The 25334-nt window shown below is 47.9% G+C and overlaps 1 protein-coding gene across 2 annotated transcripts; it reads left to right on the forward strand.

Annotated features, from left to right (window-relative positions):
* The first annotated feature begins 1886 nt into the window (after positions 1–1886).
* Positions 1887–24886, forward strand: sirt5 (sirtuin 5). Of its 2 annotated transcripts, none has more exons than XM_055654010.1 (9): positions 1887–2078; positions 6935–7064; positions 11254–11387; positions 14038–14263; positions 16548–16635; positions 17757–17810; positions 22482–22605; positions 23416–23531; positions 24506–24886. In XM_055654010.1, exons 2-9 carry the CDS (start codon positions 6953–6955, stop codon positions 24579–24581), a joined length of 930 nt encoding a protein of 309 aa, XP_055509985.1. In that variant the 5' UTR covers positions 1887–2078; positions 6935–6952; the 3' UTR covers positions 24582–24886. The 2 variants fall into 2 exon arrangements, with proteins under 2 accessions (XP_055509985.1, XP_055509993.1); XM_055654018.1 differs by having other exon boundaries at positions 6968–7064.
* The last annotated feature ends 448 nt before the right edge of the window (positions 24887–25334 follow it).

The raw sequence follows: 25334 nt of genomic DNA on the forward strand, positions 1-25334 counted from the left end.
CTGTTTCCTTACTGCATCTCTAAACTAAACTAAACTAAAATGGTGCAAAACACCTAATGGCTTTGCCCCACATCTATATATATTGTTATGCTGTGTTATGCTATATATACAGTATCTCCAAATGGCATCCAGTATTGGATTCATCATCATTGAATCAAACTGCACAGAAACAAAACCTTCGGCCAATCTTATCTATGTCGACCAAGATGCCTCCTCTACACTAGTCCCACCTCCATGCATTTGACCCATTTTGTTCTAAACCAGGGGTGGGGAACCTTTTCATGTTGGAATGTGGTGCTGGCTCGAAGGACCGAATGGCCTACTCCTGCACCTATTGTCTATTGAATGCCGCATTAAGTTAGCTGTGATCTAATAACAATGATATTCATGCTTGCTGCAGTACAACAGAATATTGTAAGCATAAATACAGAACAGATCAGTGTGTCCATAGCATAGCATAGACCATTATGTACACATAAATAAAAAGACAAAGTGCATTAGGCTGTTATAGTTCCGAGTTTGATGGCATGTTTAATAGCCTGATGGCTGTGGGGAAGAGGCTGTTCCTGAACCTGGATGTACCAGATTTCAGGCTCCCGTATCTTCTACCAGATGGCAACGGAGAGATGAGTGAGTAGCCAGGATGGTGTGGGTCCTTGATGATGTTGGCTGCCTTTTTGAGGCAGGGACTGCGATAGATCCCTTCGATGGTGACAGGGGAGGAAATCCAGGGCGGGTCCCCCCATGTTTTGAGAGATGGGGGACGTCCCCCCCCATTTTTTGTAATCCGGATTTTAAAACCCAGTGAAATTTCCACTTTACACGAGACAGTGGGAGTGGGACTGCTGATCGAGGGCGTCGATTGGACGAGTGAGACATCGGTCAGCAAGTAATGGGGGCGGGACATGATGATTCAGCGCGGTGATTGGAGGAGGGAAATGTGGCACAGACCTGCACCTCATCCGCAGCCAGGATCGATCCCGGTCTCCAGCGTGTCCCGTCCCGAACCGTGTGCTCCCCCCACCCCCCACGCCCGTGGGTGGCCAGAGACATCGGGAGTCAGACGGGAGCGGTGCCCCCAGGACCACAGCCAGCGCAGAGAAGCAGCGCTAAACCCAGCTCAACTCTGCCTGTCCCACCAGGTTAACCTACAGCCCTGCCTGGACTTGTGGGAAATATGGCCCAGGCTTACAGTCAGTGTGGAGAAGCAGCACCGATGTTTCGTCAGTCCAGGCAGGGCTGTAGGTTAACCCGGCGAGACAGGCAGAGTTGAGCTGCATTTAGCGCTGGATTGAGCCTCCGAAGCCTCGCAAGTGTGTGAGAGTGTGCGCATGCGCGTGCGGCCGCCAAAAAATAGTGACCCCCCTGTCCCCTCCATATTTTGATAGCGATTACTGTGCGTGGGGTGGGGAGGTCAGAGCCAGTGATTGACTGGGCAGTGGTCACTACTTTTTGCAGTCTTTTCCACTCCTGGACGCTCAAGTTGCCGAACCAAGACGATGCAACCAGTCAGCATGCTCTCTACTATGCACAAGGCAGTGGTGCTGTAGCGGTGTTGCAGCAGCAGTGTTGCAGTGTTGCAGTAGGTATTGAAGTGTGTGCAATGTTACATCTGACAACAAACTCTGCATCACCCCCCCCCCCCCCCCTCTGCCGCGAGCTGCGTGCGGACGTGCCGGCGCCGGACCTGCTGCAGGGGGCGCTCTGCTGCCGCTCAGCGTCGGTGCCAGCGTCCCGCGTCAGTCGCGGCGCCGAACGTGCCGCGTCGCACGATGCCCGGGCGTCAGTGTCAGTGTCAGTGCCGGACGTGCCGCGTCGCACGCCGCCTGGTGGGCGTGGGTGGGGCAGGCGCTCCTCCGCGACTGCAGGGGGCGCTGCCGCTGCCGCTCCGACTCCGCTCGCGTTCACGCTCCCGCCCGGCGACGGCCGCCGCCTCCAGTCAGTCTCACAACCGCCGCCTCCGCCTCAGCCGCTGCCCCGGGACAGACGGACAGACAGACAGACAGACGGCGAGCCTCGACGGACAGACGGTCTGACGGGTCGCTGCTCTCTCACCAGTCGCCAGCTCCAGGCCGCAGGTAAGGAGGGGAGTGGAGTGTCAGCACTCGTCAGCTGTCAGGTGGTTGACCGCCAGCCTGGCCTGGCCTAGAGACTCTCCCCCCCCCCCCCCCTCCCTGCACACCCCCCCCCACAGACTCCCTGCCCCCCCCCCTCCACCACTGCACACACCCCCCCCCCCACACTCCCTCCTGTGCACACACACTCCCCCTCACTGCACACACTCCCTCACTGCACACACACTCCCCCCCTCCACACTCCCTCACTGCACACACTCCCTCCTCCCCCCCTCCACTCCCTCCTGCACACACTCCCCACTGCACACACCACCTCCACCCCCCCTGCACACACTCCCTCACTGCACACACCCCCCCTGCACACCCCCCCCTCCCCTCCCTCACTGCACACACTCCCTCACTGCACACACCCCCCCTGCACACTCCCCCCCTCTGCACACCCCCCCCTGCACCTCCCCCCCACTGCACACCCCCCCTGCACACACCCCCCCACTGCACACACTCCCCCCCACTCACACCCCCCACTGCACACACCCCCCACCCACTGCACCCCCACTGCACACTCCCCCACTCACACTCCCCCCACTGCACACCCCCCCACTGCACACCCCCCCCCCCTCCCACCCCACCCCACTCCCCCCACACACCCCCCCACTGCACACTCCCCCCCTGCACACCCCCCCCCCTGCACACTCCCACTTCCCCCCCCCCTGCACACCCCCTGCACACACCCCCCCACTGCACACTGCACACCCCCCCCACTGCACCCCACCCCCCCACTGCACACCCCCCCACTGCACACCCCCCCCACTGCACACCCCCCACTGCACACCCCCCCCACTGCCACACACCCCCCACTGCACACTCCCCCCCCTGCACACTCCCCCCCTGCACACCCCCCCCACTGCACACTCCCCCACTGCACACCCCCCCCCTGCCCCCCCCCCCCTGCACACCCCACACCCCCCCCCCTGCACACCCCCCCCCCCTGCACACACCCCCCCTCCACACACTGCACACCCCCCCCCTGCACACTCCCCCCACTGCTCCCCCACTCCACACCCCCCCTGCACACACTCCCCCACTGCACACACTGCACACTCCCCCCCCCACTGCCCCACTGCACACTCCCCCACACTGCACACTCCCCCCTGCACACTCCCCCCTGCACACACCCCCCCCCACTCCCCCACTGCACACTCCCCCCCCACTCCCCCACTCCACACTCCCCCCCCCTCCCCCACACTCCCCCACTGCACACTCCCCCTCCTGCACCCCCCCTGCACACTCCACCCCCCCCACTGCACACTCCCCCCTGCACACCCCCCCCCCTGCCCCTCCACACTCCCCCCCCCCCACTGCACACTCCCCTCACCCCCTCCCCCACTGCACACTCCCCCCTGCCACTGCACACTCCCCCCCTGCACACTCCCCCTCCCTGCACACTCCACCCCCCCTGCACACTCACTGCACACCCCCCCCCTGCACACTCCCCACTGCACCTCCCCTGCACACTCCCCCCCCTGCACACACTCCCCCACTCCCACTCCCCCCTGCACACTCCCCCACTGCACACTCCCCCACTGCACACTCCCTCACCCTGCACACTCCCTCCCTGCTGCACACTCCCCCTCCTGCACACTCCCCCCCCCTGCACTCCACAACACCCCCACCCCCCCCACACTGCACACTGCACCTCCCCCACTGCACACTCCCCCCCCCCCTGCACACTCCCCACCTGCACACTCCCTCCCTCCACACACACACTGCACCCCCACTGCACACTCCTCCCTGCCCACTGCCCTCCACACCCCCCCTGCACACTCCCTCCACCTGCCCCACTGCACCCCCCCTGCACTCCCCCCCCCTGCACACTCCCCCACTGCCTGCACACTCCCCCCCCTGCACACACTCCCCCCCTGCACACTCCCCACTGCCCACGCTGCCCCCCCCCGTACACAGTCTCCCCCGATACAGAGTCTCCCCCGCTGCACAATTTCCCTGGTACCCCCTACTCCCCCACTCTCCCCCGATACAGACCCTCGGTGCACGGTCTCCCCCCCGAGTCTCCCGGGACAATCTCCCCGAGTTTAATCCTCCCTCAGTCCACACAAACCTCCCCTTCTTGCCCCCCCCCCCCCCCCCCCCCCCCCCCCGAGTCTGCTTTTCACTGTATCTCGGTACACATGACAATAATAAACCTGAACCTAGACCTGTACCGTTTGTGAAACGTTGATGATCATATAGTGTTCGTTCAAAATCAGGCCCCCCTCAAACTCACCCTCACTAAGATTGTTAAGGGTTTGGAAACGCTAGAGGCAGGAAACATGTCCCTGATGTTGGGGGAGTCCAGAACCAGGGGCCACAGTTTAAGAATAAGGAGTAAGCCATTTAGAACGGAGACGAGGAAACACTTTTTCTCACAGAGAGTTGTGAGTCTGTGGAATTCTCTGCCTCAGAGGGCGGTGGAGGCAGGTTCTCTGGATACTTTCAAGAGAGAGCTAGATAGGGCTCTTTAAAAATAGCGGAGTCAGGGAATATGGGGAGAACACAGGAATGGGGTACTGATTGGGGATGATCAGCCATGATCACATTGAATGGCAGTACTGGCTCGATAGGCCGAATGGCCTACTCCTGCACCTAATGTCTATTGTCACCCGTACTGAGCTTCAATCACCTGTTCACACTAATTTCTAGGTTATTCTGTTTTCTCACCCACTCCCTACATACTAGGGGTGATTAACAGAGGGCTAATTAACCCACAATCCCACGTGTCTTTGGGATGTGGGTGGAAACCGGAGCACCCAAAGGAAACCCATGCGACCACAGCGGGGAATGTGCGTACTCCACACAGACAGTACCCGAGGTCAGGATCGAATCCGGGTCTCTGGCACTGCGAGGTGTTTGGAATTGTTGTGAACATAGGAAAATAAATGCAGCAGTAGGCCATTCGGCCTTTCGAGCCAGCACCGCCATTCAGTATGATCATGGCTGATCCTGCTTTTTCCCCATATCCCTTGATTCCTTTAGTCCCGGTACCCTGTTCCTGCCTTCTCACCATATCTCCTGACTCCGCTATCTTTATGAGCTCTATCAAACTCTTGAAAACATCGAGTGGATTGGCCTCCACTGCTTTCTGTGGCAGAGAATTCCACAGATTCACAACTTTCTGGGTGACATAGTTTTTCCTCATCTCAGTCCTAAATGGCCGACCCCTTATTCTTAAACTGTGACCCCTGGTTTTGGACTCCCCAACATTGGGAACATTGTTCCTGCATCTACCCTGTCCAATCCTTTAAGAATTCTATATGTTTCTATAAGATCCCCTCTCATCCTAAATTCCAGTGAATATAAACCCAGTGGACCAATTCTTTCATCAGATGTCAGTCCCGCCATCCTGGGAATTAACGTGGAGAACCTACGCTGCATTCCCTCAATAGCAATAATGCCTTTTCTCAAATTAGGAGACCAAGATTGCACCCAATACTCCAGGTGCAGTCTCACCTGGGCCCTGTACAACTGCAGTAGGACCTTCTTGCAGCTAAACTCAAATCCTCTCGCAATGAAGGCCAACATGCCATTAGCTTTCTTCACTGCCTGCTGTACCTGCATGCTTACTTTCAGTGACTGATGTACAAACACACCCAGGTCTCGTAGCACCTCTCCTTTTCCAAATCTGACATAATTCAGATAATAATCTGCCTTCCTGTTCTTGCCACAAAAGTGGATAACCTCACATTTATCCACATTATACTGCATCTGCCATGCATCTGCCCACTCACCCAACCTATCCAAGTCACCCTGCAGCCTCATAGCATCCTCCTCGCAGCTCACATCCACCCAGCTTTGTGTCATCTGCAAACTTGGAGATGTCACATTTAATTCCCTCGTCTAAATCATTAATATATTGTAAATAACTGATAGAAACATAGAAACATAGAAATTAGGTGCAGGAGTAGGCCATTCGGCCCTTCGAGCCTGCACCGCCGTTCAATATGATCATGGCTGATCATCCAACTCAGTATCCCGTACCTGCCTTCTCTCCATACCCTCTGATCCCCTTAGCCACAAGGGCAACATCTAACTCCCTCTTAAATATAGCCAATGAACTGGCCTCAACTACCCTCTGTGGCAGAGAGTTCCAGAGATTCACCACTCTCTGTGTGAAAAAAGTTCTCATCTCGGTTTTAAAGGATTTCCCCCTTATCCTTAAGCTGTGACCCCTTGTCCTGGACTTCCCCAACATCGGGAACAATGTTCCAGCACTGAGCCTTGCGGCACCACACTAGTCACTGCAAAAATGTTAAAGTGTTATTATTGTTCTCCTTTGTGAATTTTGACGGAGTGAAATCCATCTCTGTCATTATTTAAGTTTAGTTTAGGGATACAGCACGGAAACAGGCCCTTCGGCCCACCGAGTTCACGTCGACCAGCGATCACCCTGTACACTAGCACTATTCTACACACAAGGGGTAATTTAAAATTTTTACCAAAGTCGAATTCTTACAACCCTGTACATCTTTGGAGTGTAGGAGGAAACCGGAGCACTCGGCGAAAACCCACGCAGGTCACAGGAAGAATGTACAAACTCCGTACAGACGGCACCCGAGATCAGGATGGAACCCAGGTCTCTGGCACTGTAAGGCAGCAACCCTGCCACCGTGCTGTCCCCCAATTGAGTTGTGCGGTATAAATGTAAGAGTGTTGTTATTGTTGTACATCAGCCCCAACAATCGAGCTCCTCCTCTTGTGAATATTGACATGAGTGAAATCCACATATTTCATTCTTATTTGAGGACGGAGCAGGCTTGAAGCTTCCTGCATATTTTAAGAACATATATATATCATTTCTCTTCCAGAATCAGCCAATAATTGCAATGATTCTTCTTCAGTTTACTACCAGGAAGCTAGTTCCCCAGGTGGGCAATTGGCTAAAGCAATCCTCCAAGCTGCTCATGACCCAGACTGAAATGATACGCCAAAGTTCAGGTATGTACTTTGTTGATGAAGAAAGTCTGTAAAATTAAGTTAATTAAGTCTGTAAAAACTGCTGCTTGAAAAAATTATATTTAAAGGTGGGAAAGTGAGAGAGTGTGATCGCGGTTGGGTGTCAAGTGCTGAAGTATTGTAATGCTGTTGGATTAGACTTTGTAACTGTATAATCAGGTCTAGTTTAATCAATTTCAAGCTGTAAAATGCAAAAACTTCCTACTACCCCCTCAGTCGCTACGCTCCTTGGGCTTGGTCTCTTGCAATTTATAGATATATATATATATATGTGTGTGTGTGTGTATGTGTATATATATATGTGTGTGTGCACGCGTATCTATATTTATCTCTGTAATAAATATATATATATATTTATTACAGAGTGCTATGTTCACGTATGTGTTGTGTTTCTGCAAGTAACCATTTAGAACAAGGGTTCCCAACCTGCGGTAAATTTCACCTACCCAGGGGTAAATTTGTTGATTCTGGATTTGTACATATTTTTTCTCATTGACTGACTATGTTTGGTTCTGGTATACCGGTATCTGTTCATCATTAGTTGTTCATAAATAAGTGAAATAACATTGTTATGTGCTATTAAAGTTGCCCGGGGTAAACGGGACGAAAAAAGGTAGGGAACCCCTGATTTAGAACACGTGACAATAAAACTTTTGATAATATTATTAAGATTTCTTAAAATGATGAAGAGGCAAAATGGTGTATATATGCCCTCTGCCAGGGATGGTGGTGGAGGCATATACAATAGCTGCGCTTAAGGGATGTTTTGGATAGGTGGGTGAATATGCAGGGATTGGAGGGGTTTGGATCATGTGTAGGCAGATGGGTTTAGCTTATCTTAACATCATATTCGGCATGGACATTGTGGGCTGAAGGGTGTATTCTTGAGTAGTACTTTTCTGTGTTCTATGTTCTATTTCAAATAGGTGGGTTAGGGAGAATCGGGGTCAGGATTCAGATAAGAAAGCATGAACGCGTGTTGGCAATGGTTTTATTTGACTAAAATCCTTTATCATTGGTGCCATTTTGATATCTTCTCTGTAGATCTCAGATAGGAAGAGAAAAGGAGTTAATGTGTTTGTTAATATTCCCTGTCAAGGCCGTGTAATCTTTGATATTTGTTTGTGCCCAGATAGGCATTCATTCCACGGTGTTTGGTAACCTGTGCTCTTGAAGCATGTTTCAATAACATTTCATGCAAAGGTGGACCCACTTTTCTAACAACTCTTGAAAATGTTCGCTCCCCACGCCTGTGTTTACCTTTTTACCAGCTATTGTTTGGTCTGCCTATCCTCTCTTCCAGCTTTCTTCCTTCCCCCACCCCCCTCCCCACACCTCACCCTGCAATCAGTCTGAAGAAGGGGGTGGCACTGTGATGCAGCGGTAGAGTTGCTGCCTTACCAGAGACCCGGGTTTGATCCCGACTACGGGTGTTGTCAGGATACCTTTTGCCCATTCTCCCTGTGAACGCGAGTGTTTCCTCTGGGTGCTCCAGTTTCCTCCCACACTCCCAACGAAGCACACAAGTCTGTAGGTTAATTGACTTTGGTTATAAAAAAAAATTGTAAATTGTCCCTAGTGTGTAGGATTGAAACTGTACGGGGGTGATCGCTGGTCAGCGCTGACTCGGTGTTCTGAAGGGCCTGTTTCCGCGCTATATCTCTAAAGTCTAATGGTTCCCGACCCGAAGCATCACCTATCCATATTCTCCAGGGATGCTGCCTGACCCGTTGAATTATTCCAGCACTTTGTGTCTTTCTTTGGTAAATCAGTATCGATCGTTCCTTGTTATTACATTAAAAGTTTCATTATTCGGCTTTGGTACATATGACAGTTAACACTCCTGACACTCTCTTGCCTATTCAACTGTAATTAATTATTGGTGGTACCACTCCTGATGCAGGGTCTTGAATCGAAATCTAAGCCTTCTCACTGCTGCCATAATTATCACTCTGCAAGCATATTCAACTTTTTCTGGGTGGTTGTATCCTCTGAGTTCAGTTTTATTTCTCCAAACCATCTCAATTTAAATATAGTATTTGGATTTTTTGTAAAAGACACAAAGTGCTGGAGTAACTCAGCGGGCCAGGCAGCATCTCTGGAGAACATGGATAGGTGATGTTTCAGGCCGCGACCCTTTTTCAGACTGAAGGATCCGGTCCTGAAACGTCAGTATTGTTTCCTAACATAATCGCAGTGTTCTCCCAAAAATACAAATTCACTTAATTTATGTTTGTGTTTTTGATATCTGCAAGTATATAAAACAAGGGACTGTCATATGCTGAGAGAAAGGAGCGGCTGGTCTTTAGAAGGATGAGAGGAGATCTTATTGAAATATATAAGATTATTAAGGGTTTGGACACGCTAGAGGCAGGAAACATGTTCCCGATGTTGGGGAAGTCCAGAACCAGGGGCCACAGTTTAAGAATAAGGAATAAGCCATTTAGAACGGGGACGAGGAAACACTTTTTCTCACAGAAAGTTGTGAGTCTGTGGAATTCTCTGCATCGGAGGGCGGTGGAGGCCGGTTCTCTGGATACTAGATAGGGCTGTTAAAAATAGTGGAGTCGGGATATGGGGAGAAGGCAGGAACGGGGTACTGATTGGGGATGGTCAGCCATGATCACATTGAATGGCGGTGCTGGCTCGAACGGCCGAATGGCCTACTCCTCCTGCACCTATTGCCTATTGTCTAAAATTATGAGAGGTGAAAATAGGGTAGACAGTCAGAACCTTTTCTCCAGGGTAGAGATGCCCAACACTAAAAGGTCTAGCTGTAGGGTGAATGGAGGTAAAATTAATGGGGATGTGCAGAGTAGTTTTATTGTACAGGGTGCTGGGAGCCTGGAACACATTGCGGGGGTGGTGGTGGAGGCAGATACGATTAGTGATATTTAAGATGCTTTTAAATAGGCACATGGAAGGGCAGGGAATAGAGGGATATGCATCACATACAGTCCGATGAGATTCGTTTAGTTTAGAGATACAGCGTGGAAACAGGCACCTTCGGACCACTGAGTCCACGCCGACCAGCGATCCCCGCACATTAACACCATTCTACACCCACTCGGGACAATTTTTACATTTATCAAGCCAATTAACCGACAAACCTGCACGTCTTTGGAGTGTGGGGGGAAACCGGGGAGAAACCCCACGCAGGTCACGGGTAGAACGTACAAGCTCCGTACAGACAGCACCCGTGGTCGGGATCGAACGCGGGTCTCCGGTGTTGCATTTGCTGTAAGGCAGCAACTCTACCGCTGCGTCACCGTGCCGTATGAAGTTTAACTTGGCATTATGCTTGGCACAAACATTGTGGGCAGAAGGGCCCGTCTCTTTATCCTTCCATGTATCTAAATGGTGGCCGATTAGGAAAAGGGGAGATGCAACGAGACCTGGGTGTCATGGTACACCAGTCATTGAAAGTAGGCATGCAGGTGCAGCAGGCAGTGACGAAAGTGAATCGTATGTTAGCATTCATAGCAAAAGGATTTGAGTATAGGAGCAGGGAGGTTCTACTGCAGTTGTACAGGGTATTGGTGAGACCACACCTGGAGTGTTGTGTACAGTTTTGGTCTCCAAATCTGAGGAAAGACATTCTTGCCATAGAGGGAGTACAGAGAAAGTTCACCAGACTGATTCCTGGGATGTCAGGACTTTCATATGAAGAAAGACTGGATAGACTCGGCTTGTACTCGCTAGAATTTAGAAGATTGAGGGGGGATCTTATAGAAACTTACAAAATTCTTAAGGGGTTGGACAGGCTAGGTGCAGGAAGATTGTTCCCGATGTTGGGGAAGTCCAGGACAAGGGGTCACAATTTAAGGATAAAGGGGAAATCCTTTAGGACCGAGATGAGAAAAACATTTTTCACACAGAGAGTGTTAAATCTCTGGAACTCTCTGCCACAGAAGGTAGTTGAGGCCAGTTCATTTGCTATATTTAAGAGGGAGTTAGATGTGGCTAAAGGGATCAGGGGGTATGGAGAGAAGGCAGGTACAGGATACTGAGTTGGATGGTCAGCCATGATCATATTGAATGGCGGTGCAGGCTCGAAGGGCCGAATGGCCTACTCCTGCACTTATTTTCTATGTTTATACTTTCATAGTTTTGTTTTCTTTTGTTAAAGTATTCTGATTGTGGTATTTTTTTTCCCCGTATTTTTTTTTAGATTTGGCCGAATTTCGGGAAGTCTTCGCCAAAGCCAAGCACATAACAATTATAACAGGGGCGGGTGCCAGCGCGGAGAGTGGCGTGCCCACGTTCCGTGGAGCAGGGGGTTTCTGGAGGAAATGGCAAGCCCAGGTATGTTCATAAATCATTGCAGCAGAATTTGGCCATTCGGCCCATCAACTCTGCTCCTCCATGCTGACCTATCTTTCCCCCTCAACCCCTATCTCTTACCTTTTCCCCATAACCCCTGACACCCGTACTAATCAAGAATCTGTCAATCGCCACCTTAGAAATAGCCATTGATTTGGCCTCCACAGCCGTCTGTGGCGATGAATTCCACAGATTCACCACCCTCTGAGTAAAGACATTCTTCGTCTCCTTTCTAAAGGTACATCCTTTAATTCTGACTGGTCCTAGACTCTCCCGCTAGTGGAAACATCCACTATCCGGGCCTTTCATTATTTGGTAACTTTCATTGAGGTCCCACCTCATCCTTCTAAACTCCGGAAAGTACAGGCCCCCACGCCGTCAAACACTCATCATTTGTTAACCCAATCATGTCCGGAAACCCAATGTGCAGGAAGGAACTGCAGATATACAGAAAAAGCTGGAGTAACTAACTCAGCGGGACGGACAGCATCTCTGGAGAGAAGGAACGGGTGACGTTTTGGGTCGAGACCCTTCTCCCGGAAACCCAATCATCCCCGGTGCAAAATAAAGAAGGATGAGTTGCACCCTGGTCACCCCCTCTTCTCCCCTCTCCCATCAGGCAAGAGGTAAAGAGTGAAAACACACACCTCCAGATTCAGCGACAATTTCTTCCCAGCTGTTGTCAGGCAACTGAACCATCCTATCAACAACTAGAGAGCACTCCTGAGCTACTATCTACCTCATTGAAGACCCTCGGACTAACTTTGATCGGACGTTACTGGACTTATAAATGTGATTCATAAGGTCACAAGTGATAGGAGCAGAATTAGGCCATTTGGCCCATCAAGTCTACTCCGCCATTCATTCATGGCTGATCTATCTCTCCTAAATCCATTCTCCTGCCTTCTCCCCATAGCCCCCGATACCCAAACTAATCAATATTCACTTTATCATGTATCTGTACATTGTGGAAGGCTCGATTGTAATCACGTATAGTCTTTCCGCTAACTGGATAGCACACGACAAAAGCTTTTCACTGTACCTTGATACGCGTGACAACAAACTAGACTAAACTGAGGAATCTTCTATACATCATATTATCTTCTAGGTCAACTATCTGTAATCCTTCACGCCTGTTGATATCCTGATAAGAAGTGTTTTATAATGTTTTTAGTAATCTATGCTGCAGACGCACATTTCAACAACATGGTACAGGTTCTTACACTTGTAAGAAGAGATTAGCAATCCAGATATAAAAGGCTGAGGATAGCTGTAGGGCGGCACAGTGGCGTAGCGGTAGTGGTGCTGCTTTACAGCGCCGTGGATGTGGGTTTGATCCTGGCGACGTGCCCTTTCAGTACGGAGTTTGTACGCTCTCCCCATGACTCCGTGGGTTTTCCCCGGACGTCCAGTTTCCTCCCACACTCCAACGACATACAGCTTTGTAGGTTAATTGGGTTTGGTAAAGATTGTAAATTGTCCCTCGTGTGTGTAGGATAGTGCTGGTGTACGGGGTGATCGCTGGTCAGCGTGGGCTGGTCGCCGTGATTCTGTGCTGTATCTCTAAACTAAATTAAACATTAGCTAATAGCCTTGCTCATGAAATCTAAATTTTATTATTATTATCACTTATCAGATTATAATAATCAGATAATAAAATGCTTGCAGATTTTATTACTAATAATCAGATTAGGCACTGATTGCAGATTTTGAATGCCAGCGTTATATTAATTTAAAGTGCTGTTATAAAACATTAAGAAATGTCTACCAATGCTGCATTTTTTCCATTTTGTTTCATGGTACATTGTGATGTTCTTGGATGATCTATTTGCCCAACCTGGACTTTCACCTATTTCTCCTCCTCCACCTACATTCCTTCCTCCAGCTTCATATAGCTTGTTCCATACACCCACCACTCGCTGTGTGAAGAAGTTACCCTTAGATTCCTATTAAATATTTTCCCCTTCACCTTAATCGTGTGTCCTCTGGTCCTCGATTCCCCTACTCTGGGCAAGAGACTCTGTGCATCTACCCGATCTATTCCTCCAATGATTTTGAATGAATGAAGGCCTTTATTTGTCATTGTAAGCACTGCATACAACAACATTATTATTGCCACTCCATTGGCGCATAATATACAGACATAAAAAAACACCGGACACAATTTAAAAACAAGGTTATAAAACATGGTATCAAGATTAAATAAATAATCAGTATTGCACATGGTGATAGTAAAGTGTGAGGTGGGTAGCAGCATGGAAGAGTGCAGCATGAATAATACTCAGTGTTTTTTCATATTGAGTGTGCAGATTGCTTTGGGGAAGAAACTGTCTCTGAGTCTGGAGGTGCGTGTTTTGGCTGACCTGTAACTCCTGCCAGAGGGCAACAACTTTATACACCTCTATAAGATCACCCCTCATCCTCCTGCGCTCCAGGGAATAGAGTCCCAGCCTGCTCAAACTCTCCCTATAGCTCAGACCCTCGAGTCCTGACACCATCCTCGCATATCTTCTCTGCACCCTTTTCCAGCTTGATGACATCCTTCATATAATACGGTGCCCTGGACTGAGCACACAATACTCTAAATAAGGTGCATTTTGCCTCTGCCTCCCCACCCCTTTTCCATGATCAGGATCTGGCGACCCCAGAAGCGTTTTCACGGAATCCTTCCCGGGTTTGGGAATTCTATCACTACCGGCGCGAGCTGATGCTGAGCAAGCAGCCGAACCCCGCACACGCAGCGATTGCCGACTGCGAGGCCAGGCTCAGCAAGCAAGGCCGCAAGGTCGTGGTTATCACGCAGAACATTGACGAGCTGCACAAAAGAGCAGGATCAAAAGATATTCATGAAATTCACGGTACGTGACCTCTTTTGTATTCTCAAAACCGTGATTGTAGTCATTGCTGCTTGTCTGGGCACTTTGCTTGTTATGTCTGTGTGGAGAAGAGTGTGGATTTAATTGCTGTGATAATGAGGGCGATGACCCCGATAACACTTTGTGGAATTCTTTGCCACAGAAGGCACTAAACATTATTCACTTATCATGTATCTATACACTGTGAATGGCTTGATTGTAATCATGTATTGAATGAGTGAATGAATGAATAAGTTTATTGGCCAAGTATTCACATACAAGGAATTTGCCTTGGAGCTCCGCCCGCAAGTGCCAGCATGACACAGTGACAGTTAGGAATGACACATAAAACATTAAACATCAATAATAAAACATTATCTATTAAACGTGTGAATTAAATAAAATACCAGAGCAATTTGTCTTTTCAGAGTATTGTCTTTCTGCTGACTGGATAGCATGCAACAAATGCTTTTCACTGCACCTCGGTACACGTGATAATAAACTAAACTGAAACTGACTATGACGTTCCTTTAGGAAAGAGATGAGAAGGTATTACTTCAGTCAAAGAGTGGTGAATCTGTGGAATTCATTGCTACAGGCGGCTGGGGAGGCTAAGTCAGTGGATATATTTAAGGCAGAGATAGGTAGATTCTTGATTAGTACGGGTGTCAGGGGTTATGGGGAGAAGGCAGGAGATTGGGATTAGGAGGGGAGAGATAGATCAGCCATGATTGAATGGTGGAGTAGACTTGATGGGCCGAATGGCTTAATTCTGCTCTTTGAACTTAAAATCTTATGAATACACTATGGTCTGCTAGGAAAATTCTTTGCTATTACAGGACCCACCATTCATAATACAAATTTAAACAAGCAGGTTATCTCCTAAAAAAAATTAATCTTCACTGTTGGAACAATCACTAATTATTTGTATGTTCTGTAAGTTTATTCCTGGTATGGTTTTTCTATCTTTCTTCACATTTAGTTTTAAAGATACGGGGCAGAAACAAGCTGTTCTGCCCACCGCGTCTGCACCGACCAGCAATTCCCGCACGCTAACACTGCCCTACACACACGAGGGACAATTTTACATTTACACCGGGCCGAGGGGGAGAGGGATGCGATACATTAGATCTTTACTGCCAACAGTCATAACATCACACAATATACATACATGTAAATCATGAAATTAAAGTGACAAATGGAAAGGATTGGGGGACGTGCAAAGATTGGGGTGGGGGGGGGGGGGGGGGGAGTCGATCTCGGTCTACCTCATGACAGAAGGGGGATGAGTCGTATAGTTTGATAGCCATCGGGAAGATAGAGAGAATGAGAGAGAGATATGTACAGTGAGAGTCATTTATCCAGGGTAAGAAAATAAAAAACAGAGGAGAAATGTTTACGTTGAGAGGGGAAAAAATGTAATACAAACCCGGGAGCCAACCTCTTCACTCGGAGGGTGGTGGGTATATGGAACGAGCTGCCAGAGGAGCTAGTTGAGGCAGGTACTATAACTGCATTTACAAGACATTTCGACAGGTACATGCATAGGGAAGGTTTAGAAGGTCAACTTCTGTACATCGGCGAGACCAAGTGCAGGCTCGGCCATCGTTTCGCTGGACACCTCCGCTCAGTCCGCCTTAACCTACCTGATCTTCCGGTTGCTCAGTACTTTAACTCCCCCGTCCCATTCCCAATCTGGCCTTTCTGTCCTGGGCCTCCTCCATTGTCTGAGTGAGGCCCAGCGCAAATTGGAGGAAAAAGCACCCCATATTTCGCTTGGGCAGCTTACACCCCAGCGGTATGAACATTGACTTCTCTAACTTCAAATAGCCCTTGCTTTCCCTCTCTCTCCACACCCTCCCCCTTTCCAGTTCTCCCACCAGCTCTGGCATTAGTCTGAAGAAGGGTCTTGTCCCGAAACGTCGCCCATTCCTTCTCCCCAGAGAAGCTGCCTCACCCACTGAGTTACTCCAGCATTTTTTGTCTACCTAAGGTTGAGAAGCATAAAAGCCAAACATGGGCAAATGTGACCAGCTTAGGTGGAGCATCTTGATTGGCATGGATCAGAGGAGCCTGTGACCATAAGATAAAGGAGCAGAATTAGGCCATTCAGCCCATCGAGTCTGCTCCACCATTTGATCATGGCTGATCGATTTTTCCCTCTCAACCACATGCTGACATGAGTTTTTTTTACATTCTTTATTCCTTAATATCTTATTGAGTCTATCATTAGTTTACTTGTTAACATTTGTTTTGTGTTTTCATCTATGTAATTTTGTTCTTTTAGGCAGTTTATTCAAAACACGTTGCACAAGCTGTAAAAATGTCACAGCGAACTACAAGAGTCCCATATGTCAGGCCCTGGCTGGAAAAGGGTAATGACTTAATAAACCTCATATTTGTGATGCATGTGGTGTCTGTCTGATGCAATAAAAACAGTTCTGCGGCATGTTCTGGTATGTGTAGAACAGAGAACAGTACAACAGAGTACAGTACAACAGTAGAGAATGGAGCAACTGGGCTTGTACACTCTGGAGTTTAGAAGGATGAGAGGGTATCTCATTGAAACATATAAGATTGTTAAGGGCTTGGACACACTAGAGGCAGGAAAGATGTTCCTGATGTTGGGGGAGTCCAGAACCAGGGGCCAAAGTTTAAGAATAAGGCGTAAGCCATTTAGAACAGAGACGGTCTGGGTGGAATGAAACGTTTCATGAACAATCTCTTTAAAAATTAGGTCAAGCCTCCGTTACCAGAAATAAACTCAATAAATTAAATTCCAGATTTAGGGACAGTTTCTCCCCAGCTGTTATCAGGCAACTGAACCATTCTATTTCCAACTAGAGCGGTCCTGAGCTACTATCTACCTCATTGGAGACCCTATCTTTGATTGGACTGTACTGCACTTTGTTTTGCACTAAACAGTATTCCTTTTATCATATATCTGCACACTGTATGGCTTGATTGTTATCATAGGCAATAGGTGCAGGAGTAGGCCATCCGGCCCTTCGAGCCAGCATCGCCATTCATTGTGATCATGGCTGATCATCCCCAATCATTACCCCGTTCATGCCTTCTCCCCATATCCCCCTGACTCCGCTATCTTTAAGAGCCCTATCTAGCCCTTTCCGCTGACTGGTTAGCACGCAACAAAACCACGTGGCAATAAAGTCAACTAAATGTTGTAAATTTACACGGTGTAGATCAGGGGTGTCAAACTCGCGGCCCGCGAAGGGGTCCAATCTGGCCCGTGGGATGGTTTCCCCGATGCCAGAGCGGGCTGCAGCTGTCTCCAGTGCTGGATCGGGCTGCGTCCGTGCATGCACGGCGCTATCTGGCACGCATGGTCACATTTTGCCCGTGACCTAAAATAAGTTAAAATGAGTTTGAAAGCCCTGATGTAGATCGAGCAGCAGAAATTACAATATTTCAATATACGTGGCAAATGGTGTCATAAATGAATGTAAATCAATCTTTTATTCTCTCTTCTTTCAAGGGCACCAGATCCCGACACGGAAGACGCCAGAATCCCAGTGGAGAATCTTCCCAGGTACAAATATTTGTGTCTTGGTGCAGAGTGGCCATGGAGCCCTGGTGGAGCTGAACACATATCTCTATATTGTGGTCAGAGTTGGTACATAGAATAGCCCAGCACAAAAACAAGCCCTGCTGCCCACCTTGGTCACTCCCTCTTCTCCCCTCTCCCATCGGGCAAAAGATACAGAAGTGTGAAAACGCACACCTCCAGATTCAAGGACAGTTTACTCCCAGTTGTTATCAGGCAACTGGATCATCCTATCATCAAACTAGAGAGCAGTCCTGAGCTACTATCTACCTCATCGAATACCCTCGGACTCTTTGATCGGACTTTACTGGACTTTATCTTGCACTAAACGTTATTCCCATTATTCCCCTTATGTATCTGCACACTGTGGACAGCTCGAGTGTAATCATGTGTTGTCTTTCTGCTGACTGGTTAGCACGCAACAAAAGCTTTTCACTGTACCTCGGTACATGTGACAATACCCTAAACTGCACATGATCAATATCCCTCCATTCTCTGCATATCCACGTGCCTATCCAAAAGCCTCTGTAATGTCCCCATCGTCTCTGTCTCAAAAAACCACCTGTTGACTGCGCGCTACAGGCACCGGCCACCCTCTGTGTGTGGGGGGGGGATTCCTCTGCACATCTCCGTTAAGCTCTGCCCTCAGTAAACCATGCCACAGTTAATTCAACACAAAAGCATACAAAATGCTGGAGTAACTTAGTAAGGCCTTTGACAAGGTTCCTCATGGAAGGTTGGTTAAGAAGGTTCAAATGTTGGGTATAAATGCAGGAATAGCAAGATGGATTCAACAGTGGCTGAATGGGAGAAGCCAGAGGGTAATGGTGGATGGCTGTTTGTCGGGTTGGAGGCAGGTGACTAGTGGGGTGCCTCAGGGATCTGTGTTGGGTCCTTTGTTGTTTGTCATGTACATGAATGATCTGGATGAAGGTGTGGTAAATTGGATTAGTAAGTATGCAGATGATACCAAGATAGGGGGTGTTGTGGATAATGAAGAGGATTTCCAAAGTCTACAGAGTGATTTAGGCCATTTGGAAAAATGGGCTGAAAGATGGCAATGGAGTTTAATGCTGATAAATGTGAGGTGCTACACCTTGGCAGGACAAATCAAAATAGGACGTACATGGTAAATGGTAGGGAATTGAAGAATACCGTTGAACAGAGGGATCTGGGTATAACCGTGCATAGTTCCTTGAAGGTGGAATCTCATATAGATAGGGTGGTAAAGAAAGCTTTTGGTATGCTAGCCTTTATAAATCAGAGCATTGAGTATAGAAGCTGGGATGTAATGTTAAAATTGTACAAGGCATTGGTGAGACCAAATCTGGAGTATGGTGTACAATTTTGGTCGCCAAATTATAGGAAGGATGTCAACAAAATAGAGAGAGTACAGAGGAGATTTACTAGAATGTTGCCTGGGTTTCAACAACTAAGTTACAGAGATAGGTTGAATAAGTTAGGTCTTTATTCTCTGGAGTGCAGAAGGTTAAGGGGGGACCTGATAGAGGTCTTTAAAATGATGAGAGGGATAGACAGAGTTGATGTGGACAAGCTTTTCCCTTTGAGAATAGGGAAGATTCAAACAAGAGGACATGACTTCAGAATTAAGGGACAGAAGTTTAGGGGTAATATGAGGGGGAACTCTTTACGCAGAGAGTGGTGGGCGGTGTGGAATGAGCTCCCAGTGGAAGTGGTGGAGGCAGGTTCATTGGTATCATTTAAAAATAAATTGGATAGGCATATGGATGAGAAGGGAATGGAGGGTTATGGTACGAGTGCAGGCAGGTGGGACTAAGGGGGAAAAAAAATTTGTTCGGCATGGACTTGTAGGGCCGAGATGGCCTGTTTCCGTGCTGTAATTGTTATATGGTTATATGGTTATAACTCAGCGGGTCAGGCAGCATCTGTGGAGAACATGGATAGGTGACGTTTCACAGAGTGCTGGAGTAACTCAGCGGGTCAGGCAGCATCTCTGGAGAACATGGATAGGTGACGTTTCACAGAGTACTTGAGTAAAAGTGGGTCAGGCAGCATCTCTGGAGAACATGGATAGGTGACGTTTCTCAACAGTGCTGGAATAAAAGTGGGTCCGGCAGCAGTGTTAATGTGCGGGGATCGTTGGCTGGCTTGGGCCGAAGGGCCTGTTTCCACGCTGTATCTCCAAACTAAACATCATTCTTTGTGTAAAGATGTCACCCCTCAACTTCCTATTAAATCTATCCCCACTCACCCTAAACCCTTGCCCTCAGGTTCTTGATTCCCCTACTCTGGGCAAGAGACTACCAGATCTATCTGTCCCATTATTTTGTACACCTCCAAGATTATCGCTCATCCTCCTGCGCTCCAAGGAATAATGTTCTAGCCTGCTCAACCTCTCCCTGCAGCTCAGGTGCTCGAGTCCTGGCAACGTGCCTGTAAATCTTCTTTGCGCCCTTTCAATAGACAATGTGATCATGGCTGATCATCCCCAATCAGTACCCTGTTCCTGCCTTGTCCCCATATCCCCAGACTCTGCTATTTTTAAGAGCCCTATCTAGCTCTCTCTTGAAAGCATCCAGAGAACCTGCCTCCACCGCCTTCTGAGGCAGAGAATTCCACACTCACCACTCTCTGTGAAAAAGATTGTTTCCTTGTCTCCGTTCTAAATGGCTTGTTCCTAATTCTTAAACTGTGGCCCGTGGTTCTGGACTCTCCCAACATCTGGAACATGTTTCCTGCCTCTAGCGTGTCCAAACCCTTAACATTCTTATATGTTTCAATGAGACCCCTCTCATCCTTCTAAACTCCAGAGTGTACAAGCCCAGCTGCTCCATTCTCTCAGCATATGACAGTTGAAATTGCATAGGAAATTCCATCTCACCTCTTTACTAAAGGTATGTCCTTTTATTCTGAGGTTGTGCCCTCTGGTGCTCGACTCTCCTGTCAGTACACTGTAAATGCACAAGAAAGTAACTCAAAGTCAAAATTCAAGACATGATGAAAGAATGGGTCGACTGGGCTTGTATTCACTAGAATTTAGAAGGATGAGAGGGCATACTATAGAAACATATAAAATTCTTAAAGGATTGGACAGGCTAGATGCAGGAGAAATGTTCCTGATGTTGGGGGAGTCCAGAACCAGGGGTCAAAGTTGAAGAATAAGGGGTAGGCCATTGAGGACTGAGATGAGGAAAAACTTTTTTTCACCCAGAGTTGTGAATCTGGAACAGGGTCACAGATTTTAGATGATCAGCCATAATCATATTGAATGGTGGTGCTGGCTCAAAGGGCCGAATGGCCTACTGCTGCACCTATTTTTCTATGTTTCTAAAGTGGGATGGATGCTGGACTGTAGCATGGTATAAGATTGGATGTGGATTCTGCCCTTATCTTGCTCTTCCCTGCTGTTGATTAGTTTTGTTTTATAGTTTAGAGATACAGTGTGGAAATAGGCCCTGCGGCCCACCGGGTCTCCACCGACCAGCCATCCCCGCACATTGACACTATCCTACACACACTCGGGACAATTTACTTTTATACCAAGCCAATTAGCCTACAAACCTGTACATTGAATAATAGGGTCTCGTCCCGAAACGTCACCCATTCCTTCTTTGCAGAGATGCTCAAGTTCAGTTCAGTGAGTTTATTGTCATGTGTCCCTAATATGACAATGAAATTCTTGCTTTGCTTAAGCACACAGAACATAGTAGGCATTGACTACAAAACAGATCAGTGTATCCATATACCATTATATAAATATATACACTCATGAATAAATAAAATGATAAAGTGCAAATAACAGATAATTGGTTATTCATACTCAGAGTTTTGTCCGAGCCAGGTTTAATAGCCTGATGGCTGTGGGGAAGTAGCTATTCCTGAACCTGGTTGTTGCAGTCTTCAGGCTCCTGTACCTTCTACCTGAAGGTAGCAGGGATGCTGCCCGTCCCATTGAGTTACTCCAGCATTTTGTCTATCACAGAAAAATAGGTGCAGGAGTAGGCCATTTGGCCCTTCAAGCCAGCACCGCCATTCAATATGTTCATGACTGATCATCTAACAGTACCCCATTCTTGCTTTTTCCCCATTTCCCTTGATTCCTTTTGCCTTAAGAGCTAAATCTAACTCTTGTAAACATCCAGTGAATTGGCCTCCGCTGCCTGTGGCACAGAATTCCACAGATTCACAAATCTCTTCATGAAAAAATTATCCTCGTCTCAGTCCTAAATGGCCTAGCCCTTATTCTTAAACTGTGACCCTTGGTTCTGGATTCCCCCAACATCGGAAACATTTTTCCGGCATCTAGCCTTTCCAATCCTTTAAGAAATTTATATGTTTCTATAAGATTCCCTCTCATCCTTCTAAATTCCAGTGAATACAAGCCCAGTCGACCCAGCACGTCTTTGGAGTGTGGAAGAAAACCAAAGATTTCTGAGAAAACCTACGCCGTTCACGGGGAGAACGTACAAACTCCGTACAGACAGCACCCGTAGTCAGGATGGAACCGGGTCTCTGGCACCGTGAGGCAGCAACTCTACCGCTGCGCCACCGTGACGCCCCATGTGCTGTGTTTCCATCTGCCCATTGTAATCCTGCTCGTCAACGCGAGAGGACATAGAACTTCATTTCCCTTCAGTCCTTGAGTTTCCAGCCTTGTTCTTTCCTCTTCCTTAGGTGTAAAGAGTCGGGGTGCAGTGGTCTACTTCGCCCCCACGTGGTCTGGTTTGGGGAGACTCTGGATTCCGACATTCTGATGGAAGTGAATAACGAGCTAGAGATTTGTGACCTTTGTCTTTTGGCAAGTAGACATTTTTCTTACAGTGCATCAATCAAAGGAATTATTTCTGAATGCGATGGGAATGTGAAGAGTATTGAAGTAGGGGGGGGGGATGATATTGCAGTTATATAAGACGATAGTGAGGCCACATTTAGAGTATATTGTGTTTAGTTTTTGGGCACCAACTTGTAGGAAAGATGTCACATATATACGCATATACATACACAAATATATGTGAATACATGTATGTGTACACGTGTTTGTGTTTGTGTATATAACTATGTATAACTATGTATAATTATATAAATGTATACATGTGTGTGTGTGTATGTGTGTGCATATATATACACAATCATGCGTGCAGACAGACTGACATGCACACACTCATATGCACACGCGCGCCCACGCGCACACACATACCTGGCTGCTTTTTTGAGGCAGTGACTCCTGTAATTCCCTTTGACGGTGGGGAGGTCAATACATGTCATTGAACGGGCATAAATACAGACACAGAAAGCCGGAGTAACTCAGCGGGACAGGCAGCATCTCTGGGGAAAAGGAATGGGTGACGTTTCGGGTCGGACGGAAAGAGAGGAGTTGCCAGGGTTACTTGAAGTTAGAGAGATCATCAATCATACCGCTGGGTTGCAAGCTGGCCCAAGCGATATTTGAGATGCTGTTCCTCCAATTTACGTTTGACAATGGAGGAGGCCCAGGACAGAGAGGTCAGTGTTGGAATGGGAGTGGGGGGGGTGGCGGAGTTGAAGTGTTTGTCGACCGGGAGATCATAAATCATCTGCTCACATCAATGTTTTGGATCTGTTGTCTCAGGTTGGCACGTCGTCGATTGTCTACCCGGCAGCATTGTTTGCTCCCCAGGTGGCGGCAAGGGGCGTGCCGGTTGCAGAGTTCAACACTCAAGTCACAAACGCCACCACACAATTCAGGTGCGTGCATGAAACATAACGCAAAATGTGCTGGAAAAATACTCAACGGCTCGGCCAGCGTCTGTGAAGGGAACGGACAGGCGACCCCTCTTGTTCCAGCACTGTGTGTGCTTTGTTAAAGATTCTGTCCCTGTGTAGGAGCTAGCTACTGTTGGCATATTATTATCATTTTGTCTAGATATATCTTGCAGTATTATTTTGCACACTTTGGGACGGTCATTAGATCCACAGGGTGGTGTATATATGGACATGGGGGACAGGAAGCGACAGACACAGGGAGGGAGAGCGTACAGTTTTCACCAGACCTGGGACAGAGCAGCCAGCTACAACACTGCATGTAGAATAAGGAAAACCTGGCACATTCATCTCTTTGTTTGTACAACTGCTTCAATACAACCAAAATAACGACAGGAAGATCTGTTCTATTAGGTCTGCGTAAGATCACTCCGACTAACCTGTGTAGTAATGGCAATGGAAAAGAGGACACTGGAAATGTCAGAAATTTGCCCTGTGTGTATCAGCTTGTGCTCTCGTTAGGCACTTTGCCAAGTAAGCGCATACAGTAAACCCTCATTACAATGGACCACTGGGGGATGGGGAGGAGAAGAGATGGTGTCCGTTATTGCCGATTGTCCGCTATAAGAGAGCAGGGGAGTAAATCACTTCAACCGCCAGTCCGATCCGTTGGTCACCTAAGAGGTAAATAGTAGTTCAAGACCGCTCTCTGGTTGTGGTAGGATGATTCAGTTGCTGCATAACAGCTGGGAAGAAACTGTCCCCGAATCTGGAGGTGTGCGTTTTCACACTTCTATACTTTTTGCCCAATGGGGTAGAAAAAGGGAGCGACCAGGGGTGCGACTGGTCCTTGATTATGGCTGCTGGCCTTGCCGAGGCAGCGTGAGGTGTAGATGGAGTCAATATAGACTCTGCTCTGATCCTCTGATTATGATTTGATTTTTTTTTTTTTTTTGCAGATTTTATTTTAAAGGCCCTTGCGGAACCACACTACCACCGGCGCTGGCTCGTCATGAGAGTGAAGCTAATTTTTAATGCAACGACACCGACATTCGCAAGGAAATGAACAATTCATAGGTCAAACGAAGCACTTTAACAAATTGTGGTGTATTTCAATTATGAACAAGGAGTGCCACTGATTAAATGGCAACACCCGGTGATGCCGAGAAGTAATTATTTTTAGTGACAAAATGATTAACGACAAGATTCTTAACTGTTTTGTTCTCTTGGATATATAAGGTTGTTTCTAATTACTCCTATCAGAGAATTAGTACCGCCAGCATCATTGTATTGTATGGATTAGCAGATTTCTCCATAATAAAACAACGAAATTGTTGGCAGTCCTGTTCTGTGTTTTTTACAAGCAAAATTAAAAGTTTTACCTTAAGTTATACCACTGGGACAGATGAGGCGTCAAATTTCCTGTTACGACAAGAAGGCAGGAGAATCGGGTTGAGAGGGTGAAATTGATCAGCCATGATCGAATGGCAGGGTAGACTCGATGGCCTAATTCTGCTCCAATAACTTAGAATAAACTGAAATTGGAGACTGGCTTAAATAATGCTCGACAGAGAAACAAGGAACTGCAGATAGACAAAATGCTGGAGTAACTCAGTCACCGGGACCAGCAGCATCTCTGGAGAGAAGGAACAGGTAAACGTTTCAGGTCAAGATCCTTCATACTGAGAGTCAGGGGAGAGGAAAACTGGATGTATGAAAAGGTTCAGAACAAATCAGAGCCGGTACTGATGACCTAGGAACGTTGGAGCCCACAATGGTCCATTGCTG

This window comes from Leucoraja erinacea, chromosome 2 (assembly GCF_028641065.1).
Source record: "Leucoraja erinacea ecotype New England chromosome 2, Leri_hhj_1, whole genome shotgun sequence".
NCBI lineage: Eukaryota > Metazoa > Chordata > Chondrichthyes > Rajiformes > Rajidae > Leucoraja > Leucoraja erinaceus.